Source organism: Canis lupus, chromosome 1, assembly GCF_048164855.1.
Source record: "Canis lupus baileyi chromosome 1, mCanLup2.hap1, whole genome shotgun sequence".
Classification (NCBI taxonomy): domain Eukaryota; kingdom Metazoa; phylum Chordata; class Mammalia; order Carnivora; family Canidae; genus Canis; species Canis lupus.
Window position 1 is genome coordinate 65,644,182 of NC_132838.1, and position 25,130 is coordinate 65,669,311.

Below are 25,130 nucleotides of genomic sequence, written 5' to 3' on the forward strand. Positions count from 1 at the left end.
GAAACGTAAATGCGGAATAACAAAATAAAGGTAGGTTTTTGGACTCCTGTTCACAGCTATCAAATTTAAATACATCTCATTGTGTATAGTCATTCATCTGCTGAACATGTTTTGCTAAGTATTTTTTTTGGAGGGGGGGTCCACAATATAAATGACTTTACATTTGGGATCATTAAAAAAAAATGGTTTATTTTCTTGTGTGACCTTTTGTTTTCAGTTTACCTTAATTTAGTGCTAACGCCAACCTATTGTGAGAATGTCTTACCATGATAGATACTTCAAGAACGACAGAGAAGGCTTAAACAGGAACGTTTGAAGAGCATGAACTGCTCCGCCTACGTCGGATGGCAGCCGCTCCCTCTTAGACGGGGGGTTAAACATGTGTTCCCATGCTCTGAAGGAAGGATTTTACAGTGGGCTTCCCGAACTCACATCTGCTTCCCAGTTATTAGATCAGAATGTTCTAGTCGTGTTGGTATACTCCAAAGAAACAAACTCTCATGAATCCTCTAGTCAAAACAAAAGATATAGCTGATGGTAAAATCAGTGACGTATCAAACTGGACTCTGTTTTCTGTTAAACAAGTTTGATGTTGCTATTTTCTAGCCTTTTTTTTTCCCCCTTTAAAACACAACTACTTTGGCTCTAAGCAATGACAATAATGGTCTGTGTAGAACAAGGGGCAAATGAATATAACAATGTATCCCATTTTGTTATTTCCACGTGTGAAAATCAGTCTCTAATGAGATGTCCCCAGACAGTGCTGCTGTTCATCAAAACATGTGCCCTAGATCTGAGTGAGTTTAATTGTCGTGGGGACCGTGAAAATGAGGACATGTAAATCAACATAAAGTGGAAAAATCCAGAAGAGGGAGAGGCCGCGTTATTTCAGGCTACATAGAATTAATTTTTGACTCCTCTTTTCTTTCTTCATAGAAAGAATGATTTTTGGAGGTGGGCAGTAAGGCTCATCTCATGCATGTTTTTGATAAGCCAGCGTATCAGAATAACATCAGCCCATCCATAGCTAGTTTCTGGATGCAGATAATCAGCTGCTTGCATCAACCTCCCTAAGCCAAGTGCTGGTCTCTATGACATCTAGGTTACTGCATGCTAATTTCAGCCTCACATAGTAATCTTGATCAAGAAAGAAATTGTTTTATTAGGAACATTATCTGACTCAACATTGCAAAGAGCCACCCACTCTTACCAGAAAACAAAACAAACAAAAAAACTCAAAAAGCAACCAAATGGCTTAAAATCTGAGGTTAGAAAATAAAAACATGTCTATTGAATAGCACTCCTTTTCATGAGTCTCTGATTTTGTTTGGTGTGTGGGATTTTGTTGTTGTTTTAACAAGTAAACATAAAAAGCTAACCTAAGAGATGGAGAGTGTATTCATCGATGCTTGTTGTCCAGCTGTCCTTCCTCCTGGGCCATATAGTCACATATCAGCCAATGGAAACCCCAGAGCATGGCTGCTACGTGTTCAGTGAATCACAGCATAGTTGGAATGTCTTGTTAGAATACGACGCCCTATCCCCAAAGCTGAGTGTGTTACGTATCTCACCATGCTTAGTTGTCATGACGTATAATGATGTCTGTGTTATGTGTCGACATGTATTACCTCAGTTGATCCTAATAAAAGACCCTGTTAGATAAGGGTCTCTTATTTAATGAGGGATTTCTCCAAACCGTTAAATGGATTTGTTCAATGTCACAAAGAAAGCAAAGCAGAAAATCCAACCTCAGTCCCTTTATTGTCCGATACGTATCTCATTTTTCTCCCAAAACATTTCCTTCTCCTTTCCCAACATCAAATGTACAGATAGATGCTCAAGAGACAAAGGAACCGGACATGTGTATGTGTAAGAGATAGCTGTGACCATGTGTAAACAGAAAGGGGGCGAGCAAAAAGAGTCCTAGTTAAAGATACTTACATTGGAGCGGAGTGCTTCATAACAGGCCAGGACCCCATTCTTCATATTCTGGAGGTGAAAGCATTCTTCGGAAGGGCTGCTAAGAACAGAGTGACACATTAGAGTGATACATCAGTTGGGAAATATTTGGGATTATTGGATTTCAGCAAATTATAGCAAACTTCATCTCTTTGACTTAGGAGTAAGGAGCAAACATCAAATATGCTAACTGCTGTCGCAGTCAGCTATTAGTAACACAAGGGTGACTGTATATATAGTCCTTACGGTGTTTTCTGTCTCAGGAAGTGCAGCTCTTTCTTCAGTACTGCTGTCCTATGTGTCAAGGAAAAGAACTGCTCAGACCTGAGCCAGTTCGCCAAACTTTTATACTCAGTGTGTGAATCAATTATAAAGGATTTATTTTTACAAATGTGCTTGCCCATTGAAAACCAGAAACTCCTTTTTTTTTAATTTTTTAAATTTTTTTATTTTTTTAAAAATTTTTATTTATTTATGATAGTCACAGAGAGAGAGAGAGAGAGAGAGGCAGAGACACAGGCAGAGGGAGAAGCAGGCTCCATGCACCGGGAGCCCGACGTGGGATTCGATCCCGGGTCTCCAGGATCGCGCCCTGGGCCAAAGGCAGGCGCCAAACCGCTGCGCCACCCAGGAATCCCCCCCCCCTTTTTTTTTTTTTAATGTAACACTGCAAATACGGCGGTCATATATTTTGATTAAAAAAAAAACATTCAACACTTAGTAGCCTGTAGAAGAATCTTGTTTTTCCACAGGCCTGGGGGATTTCCTAATCATTTTCTGAGACGTAAGTAATGAGGATATAAAGTTGAGGAAGCGCCACAGGTCTCCAGGTAAGAATTTTTTAAATGATCAGAAAAGAAAAAAATGAACAGGAGCACATGATTAACGGTAATATAAAGAAAGTGTTTTCTGTATCAGTTAATTAGTTCCTCAAAGCCCAAAGGCATGAAACTAATTCCTCCTAGAAAATAATTTCTTCAATGTTTTTCTTTCCTCCTCCCACCCCCGTTCCTAGATTGAAAAAGAAAAAACAAGCCAAACAAAATGCGGAGACAGCCTCAGCTATTGCTACAAGGACCCATACTGGAAAAGAGGATGCTAAAACAGTCATTTTAGAACAAGAAAAGTGCAACATTGCTGTGGAAGAGGAATATCTCACTGATGAGAAAAAGAAGAGAAAAAATAATCAGTTAAAGGAGATCAGACGTACGGAACTGAAGAGATATTATAGTACGGGTTAGTATTGGTGGCAATACTGCAGCATCTTCATTCTAAAAATCTATAATGGGGGCCCCTGGGTGGCTCAGTAGGTCAACCGTCTGACTCTTGATTTCTGCTCAGGTTCTTCTCTCCATCTCTAAACCCCTCCCTCCCCCAAAACAAAAACAACTGGTGGTTTCTAAGAGACTATTAATGTATAACTGATCATCTTTGTTATAATAATAACAGTAGCAATTTACTGAGACCTCTGATGTACCACCCACCCTTGTTTTATATATATAATCTCGTGTAAAGGGACAACAGTGACATAATCTGATGCGTCTCATTTAACTTTGTGTTCCCAGAATCTGGCACTTAGTGTGTGCTAATAAATATCTATCCAGTGGATTGTCACTTTCCCTGTATGAGAAATATTTTTTCTTTATGTATAGAGGCGGAGAGAAAGGTGGGAGGTGCAGAGGGAGAGAGAATCTTAAGCAGATTCCACATAAATACGTTGCTAGAAATGCCCTCTGTTTGGCATCAGCTGGACAATAGAAAATAGTAGAGACATGGCCTTGCATCCATCAGTTAAAGAGAAACAAGCAAACAAAAGACCAAGTCTTGGGAATTTTAGTTAAGGAATTTTTTTTTTTTTAAAGGAATCTCTATGCCCAGTATGGGGCTCAAACTTATGACCCTGAGATCAGGAGTTGCATGCTCTACCAGCTGAGCCATCTAGGTGTCCCTGGTTAAGGGAAATTTTAAAATAAGTCTGCAATATCATGTAGTTACTCAGAATATTCATTGCATCTGTAACCGCATTAATGGAAGTGGCGTAGCTGGCATGATGGAGGTGATCATCCTGCTTTACTGGAACCATCCACTTCGCACTTACTGCTCCTATCACATGCAGGCCTGGGGTGTGTTGAGAGGAGAGGGCAAAGATGGGGAACTGGGAGTCACACCTTGACGTGGCTTCCCGGTCGCAGTGTCCCAAGATTGCTGGGCTGAGAGAAGGAGAAGTCAGGGTCTCGGAGAACAGATGACAGTGTATGAAACCTGCTCTTGCAGCAGATTCATCCCGGGGCCCCATCTTCGGTCGCAGTTAAGGCCAGAGTTACTGCAAGACAGATCTTGTCTCCAGGTGTCCTGTAACTTCCTAGCAGCGCTCATCAAAGATGAAGTGGGCTGCCCCTGGGGTGGGAACAAGTGCGACCCCGTGGGCATTACTTGGGCAGAAGGCAGACGAGGGATCTGCTGTGGAGTGTGTGGTTCATCGCGGTCCGCATGAGATTATGTCGCACGTGGATTATGATGGGATCTATCATGTATTATAGAGCCTAAGGGGTGCTTCAGAGCCACTCAGTATCTTATAAAAAGCTGAAACTGTCACCTATTGAAAGAAACTTCTGTGTGATTGTGAGACTTCCCTTAAAATTTAAAGTATTGGGTATTACCCCTTATATCTAAAAAGAGGAAGAGGATTAAGGAAAATTGCATTTCTCATCTTCTTTTACAGTATGGTTTGTGCACATTGGAGAGTGGATAATGTGTGGTTTTTAGTAGTTGTGCAGTTTAAAATATTGTCTCTCTCTCTCTCTCTCTCTCTCTCTCTTTTTTTTTTTTTTTTTTCGCCTTTCTTTGTAAATGCTGTTGCTTAAGAAGCATTTTCAAGTGGAGAGATTTTGCTTGGTAGGTTTCACTGAAAGACGCCGGTAGAGTCCTGTTGGCGGAGGCTGCTTTCGGCCAGGGTGCTGTGCTAACCGTGGATGCTCCGTTAGAATAGCGCTTTAACGTGCTGCGCTCTGTTGCACACGTAATGCTTTGAATCTGAAACCGTACCCTTCACTCCACTCTTTGCTTCACCCAACTCTCATTGACCACAAAATCAGCTCAGTCATCATTTCTCTCTCACTGGAAGCCCTCCCCGTCCCTGGTCAGCTTTGACTCTCCTTCTGCGTTGTCATTATGGATTTACTTCTCTGCTTTCCTGTTTGTAGGCCGTCATCACGTGGACCCCGTAGTATTAGCTTGGTTTGGTATCTGAGTTACAGGTGTTCTTTACATGTGCATCGAGGATATGAATTAATACATAGATGAAGGGATACTGTTTGGGTTTGTTTGAGTTTCATGAAAATTCTGGAAGGATATAGGTGGCAGTGCATTAGTTGGGGCAGAATTACTCGTGATTTTCTTTGGTAGCAGTAAGTAGAGATGCCATCATAGCTTTTCCTTTCCCAAGAATGGCAGTGATAACTGGTTTAGAGGTTTGGGGCATTCCCTTAGGAGAACTCAGTGCTTAGATAAAACCACTAGATGGTGGCGATTGAATTCTGGAGTTCGTCTCTAGTTGACAGACACCCACGTGGGCAGGCTGGCTTGATCTCACCCGGCTGACCTGGCCTATTCTCCAATCCCATCCCGGGGCGTTGTTCTGTACCACTAGGTGGAGCAGTGGGCCTCAAATCAAGAGCAGACCCATTTCTAGTTCTGCTTCCTTTGTGGCTCTAGTCTGGGGAGAAGACACTAAAATGGGAGCTTCTTGTCAGCAAACTAAGGATTTGAACTTTTCTGAAGTCAGTTGGGAGCTCTTGGGGGAACTGCATTAACTGTGTGTTTTGAGATGATAAATCGAAGGACATTGGGTAGAAATGGGCTTAACGTCAGGTAGTGCTGGCTGGAGACTGGGGCAGAGGGGAAGGGCACCCTTAAGAGAGAGTTTGCTCCTAGAATCAGCAGTGTTTAGTGACCATTCTAGTGTGTGAGGGAGAAGAAGAACAGAGTCAAGACTTGACAAATTGGAGAACTCAAGAGCGAAAAAAGAGTTCAAGGTGTTTGTGTTCTAAGATGTTTTTGAGGTGCCAAGTGGATTTGTCCAAAGGGCCCTAGATTACAGGTGAGAAGGCTGGAAATTGTTCCTTAAAGGTGTGACATAAACCCATACGTGTAAAAGAAGTGACAGGGAACATGCAGAGTCACAACAAAAAGTTAATGGATGACAGAGGATCATGAAATAGAAAAACAGACTAGAATAATATGTCGATTATCGTTTCCTCAGAGTACAGAAATTACAAGTGTTTCTTTTAATTTTTTTTTACATATTACATGTTTTATAGTTACTTTTAATGTTAATAAAAAATATAGAAAAAATGGGTAATAGAGTACATACCCCAAGGGCTTTGCAAAAAGAATATTAAACAAATGTAAAGTCCTAGAGAAGGAAAATGGTAACTTTCTATTTTAGGAAGTTAGATAGATCATAGGTATCTATTTCCACATCACTAACGTCAGCCTAATCTAAGGAAGCATATTTTGACAAAAAAATCTTTTCGGTGTTGAACTAGATTTATCTGTGGCTCATGTAAGCCTTGGATAACAATTCATTGCTATCTCCTGACATTTAGCAGAACAAAACGGTTAGATAGCTATAACAAAGGTTATGGAAAGATCGAGTCACTGAAGTTGCCCCATTGTAACAAAATGGTGCAAATTCTAAAAATGTTGTGTTTCTGAGAGGGGAACAGGAGAACAAAAGTGAAGTAATTACATGGAGGCAGATGGTATGAGATAAATCTAGAATCCAGCACCTAGTGTGGCGCCTGGTACACTATAAATATCCCCCCCAAACCCCCCACCGCTTCTGGACTGTGTGAGGGCAACTCTTCTGTGCTTACACTTATTTACTGATATATAGAAGTCTTTCCAAACTTAAAATTTATATGAACTCTTAAAGAATTGTTTGATCATAGTACATCTTAATATATTTTTTAAGATTAGTTATTAAGTTATTAAATGTGACACAATTATGTTGGAATGTGTACATATGTATCTTTTTGTCTCATCCACGTTAACAGTATCAAAATATACCTTAATGGCATGCATTATATCAGACAATTTTTTTGTATTAGGGGAATACATTATTCCTTAATTTAGAAGAAAGCATATCCTTGCTTCTGTGGAAGTGGAGATGGGAATTTCACAAAGTAGGTAATGTCTCAGTAGGAAAGTTCTTTAATTAAAACACAGGTATGCAGGTGTAAGATCTGAAAAAGATGGAGACATTTTACAAATATGGGAGGCAAGCCTAAATTAGAATAAAATATATTATTGTGATTTTTGTAGTGTTTTAGTATAAAAGATTAATACTGAAAATCCTGGTAGTGAAGTAGATATTTGAAGAGATTTGGGAGGTCATTTTTACAAACAGAAAACATTTAAGTAAGAGTATTGCCAGTGTTGTGATTATCATGGTCAAAGATTTAGAGAGAACCTCTGCAGTATCATTTCAAATAGTATTTTTTCCTCCTGAATGCGAAAGAAACTTAATAAGAATAAAAAAATAAATGAAATTCTCTACTTGTCATTTTTAAATATTTTGGGGTTTTACTACAATGCGAAAGTTACCAGTTGCTGAATTATTTTCCACAACGCACCCCTGACCCTTTCCCTTACACAGACGACTTTCTCATAGAGTTGTTGTAACCACATGTGTGAAGATTTTTTATCTGCCGTTTCTCTTTGTTTCACATAAGTTCAGAAAGCCAAAGTTATGTTATTATGATAAATGAATTCCCAAACATAAAAGTAGGTCAAACCACAACATATAATAGCATTTCCTTCTATTCAGAGGTAATAATGATCATTCTGGTTCTTGAGAGCTCAAAGAATCACAGAATACAGGATTAAAATGGAATTTAATGTGGGCTATTAACTGAATCAACTTTTTTTAAGATTGATTTATTTCTTTGAGAGAGAATGGGAGCATGTGCCAGCAGGGGGAGAATAGGGAGAGGAGGAAGGGAACCTCCAGCCAACTCCCCCTGAGTGCAGAGCTCAAAGTCATGACCTATTTGAGCCGAAATCAAGAGTCGGATGTTCAACCGACATCTAGGAGCCCCTGAATGAATTTTTTGTTTTTAAATCACACAGAATATAGAGACTTGAGGGACTTGGATATAAAATAAATTGAAATTATTAGGATGGAAATAATTAAGCCTGTGCTTCTTGGGGCCGTCAGGGCCGTCAGGTTAATGGATAAATGAAGCCACACTGTGAAAACCTAGGTGGTGCACAAGACAAACCTGACAGGTACCCCCCAGAATGCACAGGGTTGTCGAGGACGGAACATAAATGATAAGAGGGAAGATGACAGACAAGGGGGTCCTGAGTGAAGAGGCAAAGAATCAGTGCAAACAGAAGTAGTAATCACAGTGTAAGAAGAATGCTTTCACACCTGACTTTGGACATCAAAAGAGCTCACCCTCTTTGGGCAGAATGAGGAAGAAGACTCAGCATGTAGAGAAACTGGGGCCGATGTGTACAGGCTGTCGATAAATGGCAATAATAAGGTTTTTAAAGAATGTCAAGTACAGGGGACCCAAGAAGAGAGTCAGGCACAGACTTCACAGTGTTGAACCCCGGAGGCACAGAATCTTCAGAGTTGAGAAAGTAAAAGTTGTTTCTCAGGCTCAAAGACAACAGGACATTCTCAGACATACTCAGTCTTAGGAAACGCCTCAACAAAGTTATGAGTGGGAGAGACATTTTTTTTTTTCCTGAGAGACACATCAAAATCTAGTCCTCAAGAATGAGAAATGCTATTTTATAAAAGACTTGGTGGTAAGCATTGCAACTAAATACACATAAAATTAGAAATACATAACTGTTGCAAATAATGGTTAAAAGCATGAACATAAAAATTCTAAAAATTGAGAAGGCATGAATATAAAAAGGTGTCATACTTTTTTTTCACCTTTATTGACGTATAACTGACATAATGCTGTGTGAGTTTAAGGCGCTTGATACACGTATATATTGCTAAATGATTGCCACGAGAGCTCTAGCTAATACCTCCATCGGGTCACATAAAACATTTAAGGTCCACTCTTTTAGGGATCCCTGGGTGGCTTAGCGGTTTAGCGCCTGCCTTTGGCTCAGGGTGTGACCCTGGGGTCCTGGAATCGAGTCCCACATCGGGCTCCTCACAGAGAGCCTGCTTCTCCTTTTGCCTGTGTGTCTGCCTTTCTCCCTCACTGTGTCTCTCTGAATAAATATATAAAATCTTTTTAAAAATCCACTCTTTTAGCAACTTTCAAATATATCATACAGTATTAGTATCTTAAAACTGGAAGTTTGCGCTCTTTGGCCAACATCTACCTGTTTCCCGGTCCCCCAGCCCCTGGTAACCTGAAGGTGATCAAGGGGCACTCCTTCCATGTCCTCCTCCAGCTCTGTTCACGCAGTATATTGTAATCTGTTCTTGTCGTTGTTGAAGCAAAAACTGCAGTCACTGAACCCAGCAGCTGTGTTTTAAAAAACCTGTTGTACTAGAGCTGAGTGTAGTCCTATTATAATTGATCTGTTTAATCCAACCCTTGTTCCCTAATGAATCTGTCATATTACGTTTGTATTAGGAGAAATCTCAGTGTAAGAGAAGTACTCAGATGTGATTTGGGCTGAGAAAAGGACAGCAGATCAGACTATGTATGGTCAGTAATTTTGCAGCTTACGCGATTAAAAAAAATCAAATTAGAAGTGAACTGGGGAAGGTGCAAAGGAAAAAATATGCTCCATCTCTCCAGATGGTGAAAGAGTAATGTGATCAGATCTTTATGCAAGGCAATAACCATTCTTATCAAGAGACTTACCTTTTCCATACCCTTTGACCCAACAGTTCTTTTTGTAGAAATTCACCCTAACGAACCAATCATGAGCATAGTAGATTTAAGTACAGTGATTATCATTTCATTGTTTTATTTTGTTACTACATTTACTTGTTTAATTATACTTTTTTATATTTATTCCAGTAAATGTATGGTGTCATATTAGTTTCAGGTGTACAATATAGTAATTGAACAACAGTTCCATACATTACCCGGTGCTCATCGCAAGCGTGCTCCTTCATCCCCATCACCTATTTCACCCATCCCCCCAACCCTCTACCCTCTGTTTTTTTTTTCCTCTTTGCTCATTTATTTTGTTTCTTAAATTCCACATATGAGTGAAATCATGGTATTTGCCTTTCTCTAATTTCACTTAGTATTATACTCATTATACTCTCTAAGTCCATCCATGTCATTGCAAATAGCAAGATTTTGTTCTTTTCTTATGGCCGAATAATACTCCATTATATAAACATAGCACATCTTCTTCATTGCATTGTTTTATATAGTGATGAAATAAAAACATAAATGACATAAAGTGGGAGACTATGTGCTATTTTTAAATGATGTAGAAAAACAGTGTGGGACGTTTTCACAAAATGTTGTGGTAGGAAAGCACGTTGGCAATAGTGTATAGATTATGAATCCATTTTTGTTTAAAAAAATAACTCGTGTATACGTACAAAAAATGAGATGGAGAATTGCTGGATATATTATAGATATCAGAATGCAAACATTTTTTTTTCTGAATGGGGTAATAAAATGGGTGATTTTGAAAAATTCTTCTCTTGTTCAACTATTTTTTAATGACCATATATAGTTTTATTGTACAGAATTGGTTTTTATATTTCTTATTTTTTTCTAAATTTTAAATTTCCCCAACTAAGTTTTTGATCCATCTATTAAAACAAGCAGAAGCTGTGCCTTGAATTTTCAGATGATAGGAAAGAGTAGGAAGGAAGGGAGAAGCAGAGTGAGGTTCAGGGAAGAGCAGAAACAGCCAGTTTTGGATGCGTGTCTCCTGTAGGTTAGATGCCTCATTTCATTATTTACTTTGCTAGGAGTCATGATCTAATGCAGGTGGTAGTAGCCTATTTTACAAATGAAAAAAAAACAAACAAACAAACCCAGAAGCTGAGTAACTTACCAGAGGTCCCGCTGTGGATCCGTGTAAAGCAGGGATGGAAGCCCAGCTCTCTGGCACAAAAGCCCTAGCGAAACCCTTGTATATCATCCCGCTTGTCCTGAGTCAACCCCGTGAGAGAAATAAGGCAAAAATTAAATAAAATCTTAGTGTCTTCGGGCACCTGGGTGGTTCAGTAGGTTCAGCGTCTGCCTTCGGCTCAGGTCAGGATCCTGGGGTCCAGGGATCGAGCCCCAGGTCAGGCTCCCTGCTCAGCGGGCAGCCTGCTTCTCCCTCTACCCTCCTCTCTGCTCGTGTTCTCTCTCTCTCCCTCTCATACTCTCTCCTGAATAAATAAATTAAAATTAAGAAATCTTTAGATTTTAGTGTCTTCTCCGTAGCCTGAGGGACGTTGTGTGGCTTCATAGTAAGGAGACAAAGCTGGAGGTTTGTCCATTTTTGGTGGTGGTGGTGGAGGTTCCATTTTTGCCTGAGCCATGGTGTGAATGGTGATTAGACTGAAATTTCTCTCCGGGCTTAGCCACTTGGCCTATAGTCCTACGCATAGTAACATTCCACTCACCGGTTTTACGGCTGGTACATCAGAAGCTGACACCAACTCAAGTCCTCTGTTTGCTTAGATCCCTATCGAGATGTGAGTTGATTCATTCCAGGAATGCTTGAGGGCCTTGCTCCCTGCTGAGGGCACTAGGAGGCTCCAGGTAAGGAATTCCACCATCAACAACTCCCCTACCCTTCTTGCATTCTAGAGTTTACATCAGCGTGACTCACGTTAGTCACAGACTATATTGCCTGTGACAGGCTGGAAGGAAGGAAAATAACATCTATATGGCATTTCCCTCTGTGTCAGCAGAGGGTGAAACGAGTCATTAGTTAGTACCGTTAAGTCGTCCTCACATCCTTGCCCTCTGCATCCTCAGTCGATAATGGTTCCTCGTGTCACACCTCTTAAAAATCTTATTGTAAAAAATAAAATTTTATTATGATAGTTATGATTCAGGTGTTCCAGAAGTTACCCTTAAGGTACCAAATAATAATATTTGATATTTTCATTACACTCTTGACAGAGTCAGGCCAATAATTTCAGAAATGTCTACCACCAATAGAGAACACATCTCTCTCTCTCTCTCTCTCTCTCTCTCTCTTTTTTTTTTAAGGTGTTATTTATTTGAGAGAGACAGAGATAGCGACAGAGAGCACAAGTGGAGAGGAGAAGGAGAAGCAGATGCCCTGCTGAGCAGGGAGCCTGACCTGGGCTCGATCCCAGGACCCCGGGATCATGACCTGAGCCAAAGGCACAGACGCTTAACCCACTGAGCTCTCCAGGCACCCCAACAACACATTTCTTGAAGCAAATACATATCCTGTATTTTTCTTTTTAAAGATTTTATTTATTTATTCCTGAGAGAGGCAGAGACACAGGCAGAGGGAGAAGCAGGCTCCATGCAGGGAGCCCAATGTAGGACTCGATCCTGGGACTTCAGGATCACACCCGGGACTGAAGGCAGCACTAAACCGCTAAGCCACCCAGGCTGCCCCATATCCTGTATTTTTCTTCAAGAACAGTTCTAACTTTATATTTTTGACGATTAAGTCTTTATCTGCATTGGTTTGAGAGTGATTTGGATTTTTCTCCAAATCTTAGCGTTCTCTCAACTTCATTGAATAGTAATCTGTAAGGTTTACTGAGTCCTGAGTCCTTGTTTCACACATTGTGGGGTGTTTTACCTTAATTGAATTGACTTATGTAATCCTTATAGTGACTCTCTGTGGGAGCCCAGTTGGTATCCCTATTTTATTTATTTAAAAAAATTTTTTTAAGTGAGCTCCACGCCCAGTGTGGACTTGAACTCAGGACCTGAGATCAGGACTCTCATACTGTACTGACTGAACCAGCCAGGTGCGCCTGTATCTCCATTTTACGTGCTGGGAAGCTGTCTTTGATGTAGTAAAGTTACTCAGTCACACAGTGAGCCAGGAGCAGACGAGGACTGTCATTCAGTGTGTCCCATGCCAACCCCCCCACACCCCCACCCTTGCCTCCCCCACCTGTGAATTACGTGACACTTATGGGAAAACCCAGCCTTTTCTTAGTGGCTTACAAATGCATTTTTGTGTTACGTTAAATCCCTTCAATATAGTTCTAATTTTTGGTATTTCACCACAGTGTTTTAATTGCTATGGCTTTATAATCATGTGTTTTAACACCAAAACAGTGTTCTTACTGTCATTTTCCTTTAAAAATAATTTTGGATAGTCTTGTGGTGTATTTATGCTTTCAGAGAAATATGATGATCAATTTTGCATGTTTCCCTTCTCCAAATTTTTTTTTAATTTAAATTGCATTTAATTTAAACATTAATTTGAAGGGAAAGTGAAATATTTACAAGAATGAGATTTCCAGTTTGGGAACATTATATTTTTATACCTCCCTTTATTCAAGCTTCCATTTACATACTTTTGTAAACCTTTTAAAATTTCTTTTATATATCTTGCCATTATCTCATATTTATTCCTAGACATTTCCTCACTTCATACTATTATGCCTGGGACGTTCCACAGTATAACTTCTATCACACATAGAGAAGACTCTTCTCTGGCCACCTCACTGAACAACTTCAGATTTCTGGATATTTTTACGATGTTGGTTCTTTAGGTAGGCAGTTCATGTAATAATCAGATTTTCTTTCTTTTAGTATGTAAAACTCTTTTATCTTTTCCTTTGGCTAGAGATTCCAAAAAACAGTGGAGTATGAACCATGATGGTAGGAATTGTTGTATTTAGAGAGTGGTTTTAACATTTGTGTTCAGTTTCTGATAAAAGAGAGCATCCCGGTTGCCTCAGGTGTGCCTTGGAGAGCTCCGTGCTTGATTCCTAGAGACCGTCGGGTGCACCAGGGGCACCTGGAGTATATCCTGCGCCTGGGCTGCAGGCAGCGCTGTGAAAGGTGGCCTCCAAAGAACGACAGATTCCCTCCTCCTCCTCGGAGTTCCAAAGCGTTGGTCTCTGTTGTGTTTGTAGTGTTGCTGCTTTCATCTCCACTACAAAGTTGAATTTTCCGACCCTAAATTCTTGTGGTTTAGTCGTGCATCACATTAGGTTAGCTTCTTCCTAACAGGGAAGGAGCATGGGAGATAGTATGCCCCGAGGCCTTAAAAGCTTGGCTGGAATTGCTCTTAGGCATTTCCCAGAGAACCCCGGGCATAAGAGAAATGGGGTGGGGCTCCTGCAGGGCCTAGGGGTATTTCTCCCACTGCACACCATGCAGTCTTTCTTCTAGAAAGCTGGGGTGGGGGCCTCCCTGGTGCCAGAGTTTAGGCTGTGTTTAGGTAAAGAACACGCTGCCTGTACAGGCCAGGAAGTGATCTCATGAACTCATTGAATTTCCATTTCTCACAGGGAAATTGCTTTTGATATACAACTTTTAGGGTTTTATTGATTTTTCAGAAGCACATTTTCAATGAATATCAAAAAGTAACTAAAAGTTCTTCATGTTTAAGAAAATTCACTGCTATTTTTAGTTTTCTAATGGTGTTATTTAAAAAAATTTTTTTAAATATAATATCTATTTAATTTCATTGAAGGCTTCCTTGGCATGTATCAAAGTGATCAGATCCGGTTTTTCTCTTTTAAGCAATTTATATAATCCTCTGTCATGTTAGTGTTCCATCACTCCTGTGTTTTGGGAATGAAACCTTTTTGCTCAAGGTTTATAATTTTTTTCAATACCCTGCTCTATTCAGATTGCTGTTGACTTATGTTGACTGCATTATCACATATCACTAGCATTTGTTAAGCACTTACTCTGTGCCAGGCTCCGAGGTAAACACTGTGCTTGTCATCTCATTTAATCTTTTGAACTACGTCATGAGGTAGTTCTTCCTTTTACAGAAAGATGAGGAAGTGGAGGCACAAAGATTTCAAATAACCTGGTTGACATTGCACAGCTGTGAACATGTCAGGCTTGCTCTTTGAACTCAGCTCATCTTGACCCCTAAACCAAATTGTAATTGGGAAAATATTTGGTGACGTGAGGGAGATGGCGCATGACTTGATTTTATGGTCAAAGTCCTCAACCTGTCACAGCCACATGCATCAGTTCGCAGTATAGGGATACGCTGGTCGTTGGAAGTAGATTATTGTGTTAATCAGTCAGGTGTGGCCCTTTCTTGGAAAGATCTAGAGGGACATAGGCCAGTTTTGCCTTTACAAATCCATCTCGTTTGGATGCCGTGGAAAACTGTCCTCCCTCTTGGGACGGATGTTGGGGGCCCTGTGCTTCAGCTCATGTACCCTGTTCAGACAGGCTTATGGCAGAGATGGAAGAAAGGGAGAGAATGGATTGTTCCAGAAGAGTAAGAGGACAGGACACACACGTGCCAGTTAAGTGGAAGGTCAGCACAGGATTGGCCTTTGAGGTAGTTTTCCAATTCTGTGTGCGCACATTCAGATCATTGATAACAGAATCAAAGGCTCATCCTGTCTCTTTCGTCTCAATCCGTGTAGAGCTTGTGGCTTCAAGATCCAGGGAATTCACAGCTGCCTTGTCTGTTTTCAGAGACAGTAGTGAACAATGTCTATTGTCCTGACCCCGCCCCGTCTCCGTGGTCCCCGACGAGCCAGACGCTCAGGTTTGAATGACCTTGGTTTTGTCGTCTTCTTGCCGTTTCTTCCCTCAGAACCAGACCATCCAGCCCGAGCCGCATTCCTTAGTGTGCCCTACCCACCCGGCACGCTCGCAGCGGAGGTCACTACTTGAATCCCCCCCCCCCCAATTTCCCTCTTTGCATCTGAGCCTCTTATCTTTTCCTATAAAGCTGTTCTCCACCTGTGGTAGGCAGCTCGGCGTCCTCATTCCCAAACCCTGCCCGGCTACGCGGCAGACGCACCTTACGGCTCTGGATGGAACGAAGGCCGCTGACCAGCTGACCTTAAGGAGAGCATCCCGGATCACGCAGGTGTGCCCAGTGTAAGCCCAAGGGCCCTGAACAGGGCGAGAGGAGCACAAGGGGGGCTGTAGCCCGCTGACACCCGTGTCAGACGAGGAACGTACCGAACTGCAAGATAATGAAGTTTGTGGGGGTTTTTAAAGGTTTTATTTATGTATTTATTCACGAGAGTCACAGGCAGAGGGAGAAGCAGGCTCCCTGCGGGGACCCCCATGTGGGACTCGATCCCGGGACCCAGGGGTCACGGCCCGAGCCCCGCGGGGGCCCCCGTGTCTAACGCGGGGGCAGGACATTTGTGGTCGCTGGTTTCAGTAGCACCAGGACAGGACCCCCCAGGCCAGTCTCCGGGCCTCGCCCCTGCCTCCCCGCCCCGCAGGTGCCTGTCACTCGCAGGTGGCTCACTGCTTCCCTCAGTTCTCACGGTGTCGCGGGACGTCCCCGTCCTCACCTCATTTTAGCCACAGGCCGTAGCCCTACCTTAGGGACAGGGTTGGCCGCACCCGAGTCGAGCCGCTTCCAGTGTTCACGGCGGGCACCGCGTGGCCTCCCGGGGGCGTCTGCGGTTCCTCTCGGGCCTTCCTCTGCTTCCCTCCCGGGGCGCGGGCTCTCCTGGGCTCGACCCCCCACCCCGGGAACCACGCGTCCTTCCTCCCCCACATCCAGGCCGCCCCGGGGCCCCCTCGCCCCTCCGATCCCCTCGCGGGGCCCCGAGGCTGAGGCTGTTCTTCGGGGACACTTGCGTCCCGAATCTCCTCGGCGGCGTGGCCCTGCGTCCTGGACTCCCGGGCCTCCTCTAACTCCTCGACGCGCCTCGGACACCTGGGCGCCGGGCGCACCCCCACAGGCCCACACCGCCTTCCTCCAGGGGTCTTGTCAGTTTTGTCACAGTAATTTCCTTATGAGGCTGGAAACACCACCTCTGAAGACTTTTTTTTGTCTGAGGCGGGGCAGGCGGGAGGACGTTCAGCTGCTTGGGTCTGAAAGGCGTCGCTTGCTCCAGGTCCTCCTGAGCAGGGGGAGGGGCAGACCTGGGGGGATCTAGAAGGGTCTGAGGAGGCCGCAGCTGGCAGTAAAGGTGTCGGGAGTATCCCTGGCAGGTCTTTCATCCTTGGAGATGGGGATGGGCCCCCCCGAACCCTGGAGGCGGAGCCGCTCGGGGCCTCCTGGACTCTGCGGCCGAGCCTGTATAGGGAAGGCGTGCAGGCCTTGCTCACGGACACAGCGCTGGCCATCCTTAGAACCACAGCAAACACCCTGGGAAGCAACACGAAGCTTCACCTGTGCTACTAGAGGAAGACGATCGAATCAGGTCCTTAGAAGTAGCCGGTTCTTTGCCTTCCCTGTGGAGTCCGTTGTAAAAATGGCTTGTGGCCCTGATGGGTTCATAGGATATTCCTGGTGTGACGCTCTGGCAGTGAAACTGTTGCCCATAGCCCAGCTCGTCAGACGCGTTGATGTCCGTGGGGGGTTCATTCAGTCCTCCGTAGGGACCGGGTATCCCACCAAGGACGAGCCCTCTGAAGGTGGCCAGGCACCACCACGCTCCTTACCTCGACAATTTCAAGACCTTAGATTCCTGAAGGAAGGCTGTTTGTCCCCTTTATCTATAGTGTTCCTATGTCTGACATTTTTCTGCCCTACCCACCCGTGACAGAGGAAAATAAATTTTTTTAAAAAGATTTTATTTGTTCATGAGAGACATACAGAGAGAGGCAGAGATACAGGCAGAGGGAGAAGCAGGTTCCCTGCAGGGAGCCCGATGTGGGACTCGATCCCAGGACTCCAAGATCACGCCCCGGGCCGAAGGTGGCGCTACATGGCTGAACCACTGGGGCTGCCCGAAAAGAAATTTTTGTACTGATTCAGGTGGACAAGTTAACTTTATCCAGAACGTTCAGCCCGCACCCATTTTGCCTTTGCAGCTGAGCAATCTGGAAACCCATGAGTGGGTGGCATATGGCAGTGATCTCTCAGGACCAGAAAGAATTATGCACGGTTTATGGACAGGTGTGGTCCAGAAGCTGCCACAAATGGGAAAAGTAAGGGCCCTGGAAATGGGAAGGGCTTGCGAAGGGATGGGAAGGGCCCGTTTGGAAAGCAGGAGCACCTAGACTGAGGACTGTGGCGACAAGGAGAGGGGCAGGAGTGTGGGACAGACGAGAGCCGGCATATTCACAGGGTGGGACACCAGATCATAAAGCCCTAGAGTTCTGGGATTGGGCTTTTTGACAGGCTGTGCAAACTCTCCCCTCCACAGATTCTAGGGTCTGGGGGTCTGAGAAACCTGCTCTCCTCTTCCTGAAGTAAAGTAGATGTGGCCACGTGAGGGTGGGGAGGTCATACTGGTAGAGTCCGGAGGAATTTCCAGAGTCTCGTTGGTTCTGTGAATGGATCCGATTGGACATAATAATGACTGGACAGGGACTCTAATGACAGCACCTATTCCTTTCTTCTTGGTTTTCAATTATTAAGTAATCTAAAGGAAATACTTAAAAGGCTGTTAAATACCACATGGATTAACTCTCTTCATGTGTCCATGTTACCTTCTCAGTACGCTCATAGTTGTCACGTGGGTGCAGTGCGATTGGTGAGCTGCGTGTGGGGTGTGGGATGTCGTAGGACCCCCGAGCCCATCACACTTTGTAGTTCACGGTGTCGCATCCCTGGGTGGAGCTGGGCTCCTTGTTGTTCATTCATTAATGTCTTTGTATCTTCCTTCCCCACTCCCGCTTCTCTCTACTGCACACACTCTGTTGGGCGTGTAGACCACCCTGTGGACGTGGCCTCAACAGATGTGCGGTTGTGTGTACCTAGTTCACATATACCTCATGGTATTCTTCTGTATATCCTGGTCTTTTTCTGTTGATGCAAACATGCTGCAGTGTGTGCTTCTGGCGTGATATTTCTAATTACTGCCTAGAAGGCCGGAGCGTAGCTACTACATTTTGCTTACCTTCCAACTTTCTGCTGCCGCAGATGATGCTGTTACGTACATTCTCCAGCAAGTGACTCTATTTTATATAAAGTCTATACCTCCTGGGAAGGGTGTATGTTGATTGCTGAGTCATATGGGCTATATATATATATTTGATTTGCTGGAACGGCTGTACCAGTTAACATCCCTACTAACAGTTCACATCTCTGCCAACACTAAAATTGTCCAACTTTCTGATTTTTGCCATGCTAATAGATGTTAAATGATGTCTTAATCTGCATTTTTCTGATCACATACAAATTAGAGCATCTTTTCATAGTTAATTCAGTTTTGTATTTTTTTGTCACTTTAATTTTTTACCCATTGCAGTATGTCTCTCTGGTTTTCCGTACCTGAGTTGATCATATTAAGATGTATGTAACCATGAGAATTAATTTAAATCATAATGTAGCTTCTAAACACTTAGGTTGACCTGTTTTGACCTATAAAAACTGCAAAAAGTCTGCGGCCTCACTTACAATGTGTGGTTGGACCCATTGGTCTTCCCAGATTTTCAGCTTTATAAATAATATTGCACTAACCATATGTTATGATATATGGCAGTTTTCTTCTTTTGATTTTTTCCGTAGGTTAAAACCCTAAGAGAAAGGTTACTGACTCAAAGAATGAACATTTTTATGGCTATTGTTGCATATTGACAAATCACTTTCTAGGACTGTTGGTAGGAATGTAGATGGGTACAACCACTGTGGAAGACAGTATGAAGGCTCCTCAAAAAATTAAAGATAGAAATACCATATGATCCAGTAATTCTGCAACTGAGTATTTACTCAAACAAAATGAAAACACTAAATCAAAAAGATATATTGTAGCACTATTTACAATAGCCAAGATATGGAAGTAACCCAAGTGTTCACTGATAAATGACCGGATAAAGAAGATATGGCTGTGTCACATATATGGAGAGAGGGTGGGAGTATTACTCAGCCATAAAAAGTAATGGAATATTGCTATTTATGACAACATGGATAGAACTAGAAGGTATTAGGCTAAGTGAAATACCATATAATTTCATTTGTTTATAGTATCTGAAAAGACAAATGAGCAAACAAAACAGTCTCTTAAATACAGAGAACAAATTGGTGGTTGCCAGAAGGGAGAGGGCAGAGAGGACAGGTGAAATAGGTGATGGGGATTAAGAGGTGCAAACTTCCAGTTACAAGATAAATAAGTCACAGAGATGAAAAGTACAACATAGAGAATATAATCAGTACTAGTGTAATAACATTGTATGATGGACATTGGGTAATGTATAGAATTGTTGATTCACTGTATTATTTTAATTATACTTCAGTGAAAAAACAAAAAATAAAAGTGTGGTATTGATTTACATGCATCATATATATCATAACTATACTAGCTTTACTTTAACTCCATCATTATGTATTATCATTTGAAACATTAATAACTATAAAACATTACCTTGTTATTTGTGCTATTTGATTATTGTTAACATAAATCATTTATTCAGGTGTTCATTGATGAATAATATTTTTTTAAGAGTATGGTCTATTTGTGCCTTTAGTCCATTTTCCTAGTAGCGTATTTTTTGTTTTCTTTAAGTCAGTGTGGATGTGTTGTGTTTTTTTTTTAAGATTTTATTTTTAAGTAATCTCTATACCCAGTGTGGGGCTCCAGCTCACAACCCTGAGATCAAGAGTCTCATGCTCCACTGACTGAGCCAGCCAGGGGCCCCGAAAGTTAGTTTTAATATACTATAAATCAAAAAAATATATATACTATAAATCACCTTTCCTCAATCCTTGAAAACGAAATTATTCATTTACATACATTTTATTCTTCAGATGACAATCAAAACAAAACACACGATAAAAAAGAGAAGAAGATGGTGGTTCAGAAGCCCCATGGTACCGTGGAATATACTGTAAGTATAAACAGGAGGTATGAACATTTGTTAGCACCACTAGATCTGCATGATCTTTCTCCCTGACTCATCCTGCCCCTTAGCTGCACTCCTCTTGTGTGTCCATGAATTAATGAAGCTTCTTAAGATCTTTTCTACGTCATTCCTCTTCCCTCCGTATTTTCTCCTCGGGCCATCTCATGTAAACCTATGACTTGAATTACCTTTGATATGCCAATGATGGCCAATTTTAGGTCACATCCTAGACGTGCTTTCTGAGTTCCATCGCCACAAATTCACTTGCCTACTCATCATATCTGTCCACCTCCAGGCTTGGTATTTTTTCAGGAAGCAGCGGCTCTATCAGCCACACATTTCTACAAGCCAGAACTTTGTCCTTGACATCTTCTTCCCATGACTCTCCATGTTCACTCTTAACCTCCTGTGACTGTCCAGCCAGATCCCTTCATTGTGCTCTTTCACAGATTCATATTCCTTTACATAATTTACCTCAGTTTAACACTATTGGTTCATTAATGTGATTGTTATTTTAAGGTCTGTCTTGTGCCTTGATTTATGTACCGTGGAGACCCTTTTTTGGTCACCATTGTGTTTATGGCGCTTGCAGGGTACAGGCTTCTATATTGTTGAATCAGTAGATGACTAATGCTATGCCTGTGTCCACTACTACACCTGCATGGTATGTGTCAGGTGCTCATCTCTCTCCTGCAGCATGAACTCCTGGAGGCCAGGAGCTGTGTCATTTATCCCAGCTCTGTTACAAAATAAACACTCAGCGATAGATTTGTTTTAATTCACTTTGTAGTAGCATTGTTGAGGAGTGTTCTCTGACTTCTAATGAGAAATTAAGTGCTGTTGCCATTGCCTGGTTGTGATTTTCTCATGTGTATTTATTTTCTACTCATTATTCAGATGCTATGCCAGGCTCTATATAAGGCAAGCAGCAAGCCCTGATTCTTCCCTGGCATTTATTTTGGAATAGTAAATTATCTACAAGCCTTTCTAGAGTCACACAGAAGAGCCCGGCATAGGAATTTCATGCTCCCTGTTCTGTGAGCATCTCTAGGCATCTCTCTGTAGGTTATAGAATTAATCCTTTTTAGAAGAGATTTGGGGGTGGTTATTCCACTTTGCCATGGTCTACAATATGTTTTGATCCCCATAACACCTAGCACAGTTCCTTACCTCATCGTAGATACTCAAGAAGTGTTGGACTAAAAAAAAAAAAAAAAAAAAAAAAAAAAAAAGAAGTGTTGGACTATCATTAATAACCATATTAACTCTTAAGGCCATGTGTGTATCCAACAGTATTATCCACAAGCCCCTCCTAAGAAATGAGACGTGGCATTAGCGAGGAGATGCTTCACAACAATGATGCAGTGAGAGTAAATAGTAACCCCCACGTTAACTCCTATAAATAGGTGGTCAAGTTAGTAATGCAGATCTGCCTGCCTGTTTGATTTATAGGTTACGGAGGTAAGTTTTACTTAACAAGTTTTTTTTTGTACTTGTCATTGAAAATAAAAGGTGATTCATAGCATCGTGTTTAGAGAACCATGCTAGCACTTACCGGATTGCTTATTTTGCTCCAGAACTGTCGATGTCCAAGCATCCGTTTAGTTTTAAACATTTAATGATTCCAGTATCTGTCCCAGGGTCTCTGACTTGATGCTACATTTATGTCTTATCGTGATTGATGTAACGGCTCCAGATGGCTAACGTTTTTCTCCTTCCCTGAACTCCCTATACACAAAGCTAAGTTGTGCCAATGTAGATTTAGAAATCTATTAGTGGACACTGAAATTTGAAAATAAGGGAGCTCAGAAATGAATTGATCTAAGACTTTGCTCTTCCGTGGTTTTATTAAGACTTGAGAATGTATTCACTTTCTTTTTCAGAATAAGTCTGGATAGAACTACTTTTCATTCACTCATATCACAAATAGATTAATGTTGTCTACTAAAAGGAAAGGTTTGTTTTTTGTTTTTGCTTTATACTTTGAATCTTGTTTGTTTGATTATTCTAGGCTGGAAGCCAGGACACCCTAAACTCCATAGCCCTGAAGTTTAACATCACTCCCAATAAATTAGTGGAACTGAATAAACTTTTCACACATACTATTGTTCCAGGCCAGGTAATTCTTTTCTTGTTGGATATTACTTTTTAGAAGTTTTGCATTTATCTTTTATTGCCATTTTTGATGCTTCACTGTTAGTGTCACGGGATTAACATTGGTGATAATGTGCATTGGTTCAACCTTTCCCTTAGATCAAGAATTTTAAAAGCATCCTGGAATTGAGGAACTGTTGAGAGACGAAGGCTTTGCAAATGGTTAACACAGTTTACTTACCTATCATTAGTTTATGTCGTGGATGTTCCCTTTGACATCAGGAGAAGATAAATTTGGCTTTTTCGTCAATGTAACTCAAATGTTTTTAGAATGTTTAATTTACAAATGCAAATTTCAGTTTATTCTACTCCTGGGATACATAATGGCCATCATTTGATTTTAAATTAGCAGGATTTTGGAGTGCCTGGGGTGGCTCAATCAGGTGAGCATCTGACTCTTGCTCTCAGCTCAGGTCTTGATCTCAGAGGTCGTGAGTTCAAGCCCCGAGTTGGACTCCACACTGAGCATGGAGCCTACTTTAAATAAATAAATAAGACAGAATTTTGGCATTTTTATCTTGATTTGATACCTGACAGAAATGGTCAACCAGCCAAAAACAGAGACATTTACCAGGACTATCAAGAAAAAGCCACACAATTTTTTTCCCCCGGGTTTTTTATACTTTATTTATTAAACTGAATGAAATTGACTAATTGTGTAATTTTGCCACTCTTGGTTAAACCAGCAAATTCTTTTAATATGTTCCACATGTTTGATAAGATATTCTTGTATTTTTACTTTAAAACTACATTTAGCCAATAAATATTAATGAGGTACTCATTTGGGAGATCCTCCCCAAGGACAGGTTTTCAGTCCTATCCATGGAACTGTCTGGCTGTCATGAGTACCTTCTGGTTTCATTGTTGACTTACTTGAGCATCTTCCTGTATCTCTACATTATAGTGATATTTAATTCTTTTAGAATAGATAGTGCTACTTCTAAGTACGACTTTATTGAGGAAGTGGTGATATTGTTCTTTGCATTTCATTCAAGGGCAGCATATGAAGCCAACAGGCCCTAAATTGGCCAGTCTGTGTTATGGTGCTTTTAATATTTATGCTCTTGTCAAAAGGAAGAATTAGCATACTGCCAGTACCAGTTAATGGAGGGGAGATATGCATTAAAACTCTTCAAAAACTAATAAAACTTTATCTCCGGGAAAATTAATAGTAGATTTGTCCTTTTTGGAATTTCTTATCATCTGGAGTATTGCTGCATAATATATCACTGACTCATAGCAGAGAACCTAGATGTATATTTACTAATTCAAGGCTAAAGACTGCTGGAGTCTAGGAACGTAATTTAGAATGATTTCTTTCTTTTTTTTTTTTTTTCTTAACTATGTCCACAAATAAAATATTAGTACTAGGTAAATTAAAGTCCAGTAGCCAGTAGGAAGCAAAAGGAGTGTTTTAATGTGCCAATTATAATGGAAAAAAATGCCAAAAATAGGAGCCCTCAAGCTTTGTTTCCGACTGACCTTGTAGTAGCTGTTTGACATGAGCAAGTCCTCGGTTTCCCTTTTGGATCTCAGTTTCCTAATCCCTGAAGTTAGGGGTTGGGCCACAATATCCCTGATGTCTTTTCGAGCCTTTGCTATGCTGTCCAGCTCTTATATAACTGAACAGTTACATGCTATTGACTGTCCCAGGACTCAGCTGTAATCAGGATTTTGCTGACAAAGAAAAGAAATCAAGAAGAGTGAAATTGAGGGGCTTTCAAAAACTATAGATAACTTTTTGTTTTCAAGGATTTTTAAATACTTTTAGTGCCTGAAGGGGTAGGTATTCCTTTCATCTCAGTGGGTCTGATAACTCAAAGCTGCTTTTATCTGCTCTGATACCAAAACATTTGAGACTCACCCTCCTAGAGACTGATTTGATGGTGCCCAGGAGGTAGGAAAGGGAACTGGTCTGACTGGGCAAGTGACCACATATAAGAGGTCATTCTCAGCGGAAATGGAAACTTCTTGAACTAACATCTTACTATAGACTTTTTGTTGCTTAAAAGGCCAAAACCAATAGCAGAAAAGCTTAAATAACTGAGGCATAGAAATTTCTTTAGAAGTCCTGAGTTTGGCTGTTAGTTTGGATGCTTACATCAGATTTCAGGACATGTACAAAAATGTACTCTTTCAAGCAGTTATCTTGAGCACATGCAG

At 41.6% G+C, this 25,130-nt stretch overlaps 1 protein-coding gene across 6 annotated transcripts in view; it reads left to right on the plus strand.

Moving 5' to 3' along the window:
• NCOA7 (nuclear receptor coactivator 7) overlaps positions 1–25,130 on the plus strand; it is a 154,479-nt gene that overhangs the window by 74,697 nt on the left and 54,652 nt on the right. For all 6 annotated transcript variants that reach the window (XM_072833062.1, XM_072833082.1, XM_072833056.1 and 3 more), the window contains 3 exons: positions 2,975–3,195; positions 20,719–20,798; positions 22,825–22,932. In XM_072833062.1, the coding sequence (XP_072689163.1) occupies positions 2,975–3,195; positions 20,719–20,798; positions 22,825–22,932 (409 nt within the window). The remainder of the gene's footprint in view (positions 1–2,974; positions 3,196–20,718; positions 20,799–22,824; positions 22,933–25,130) is intronic.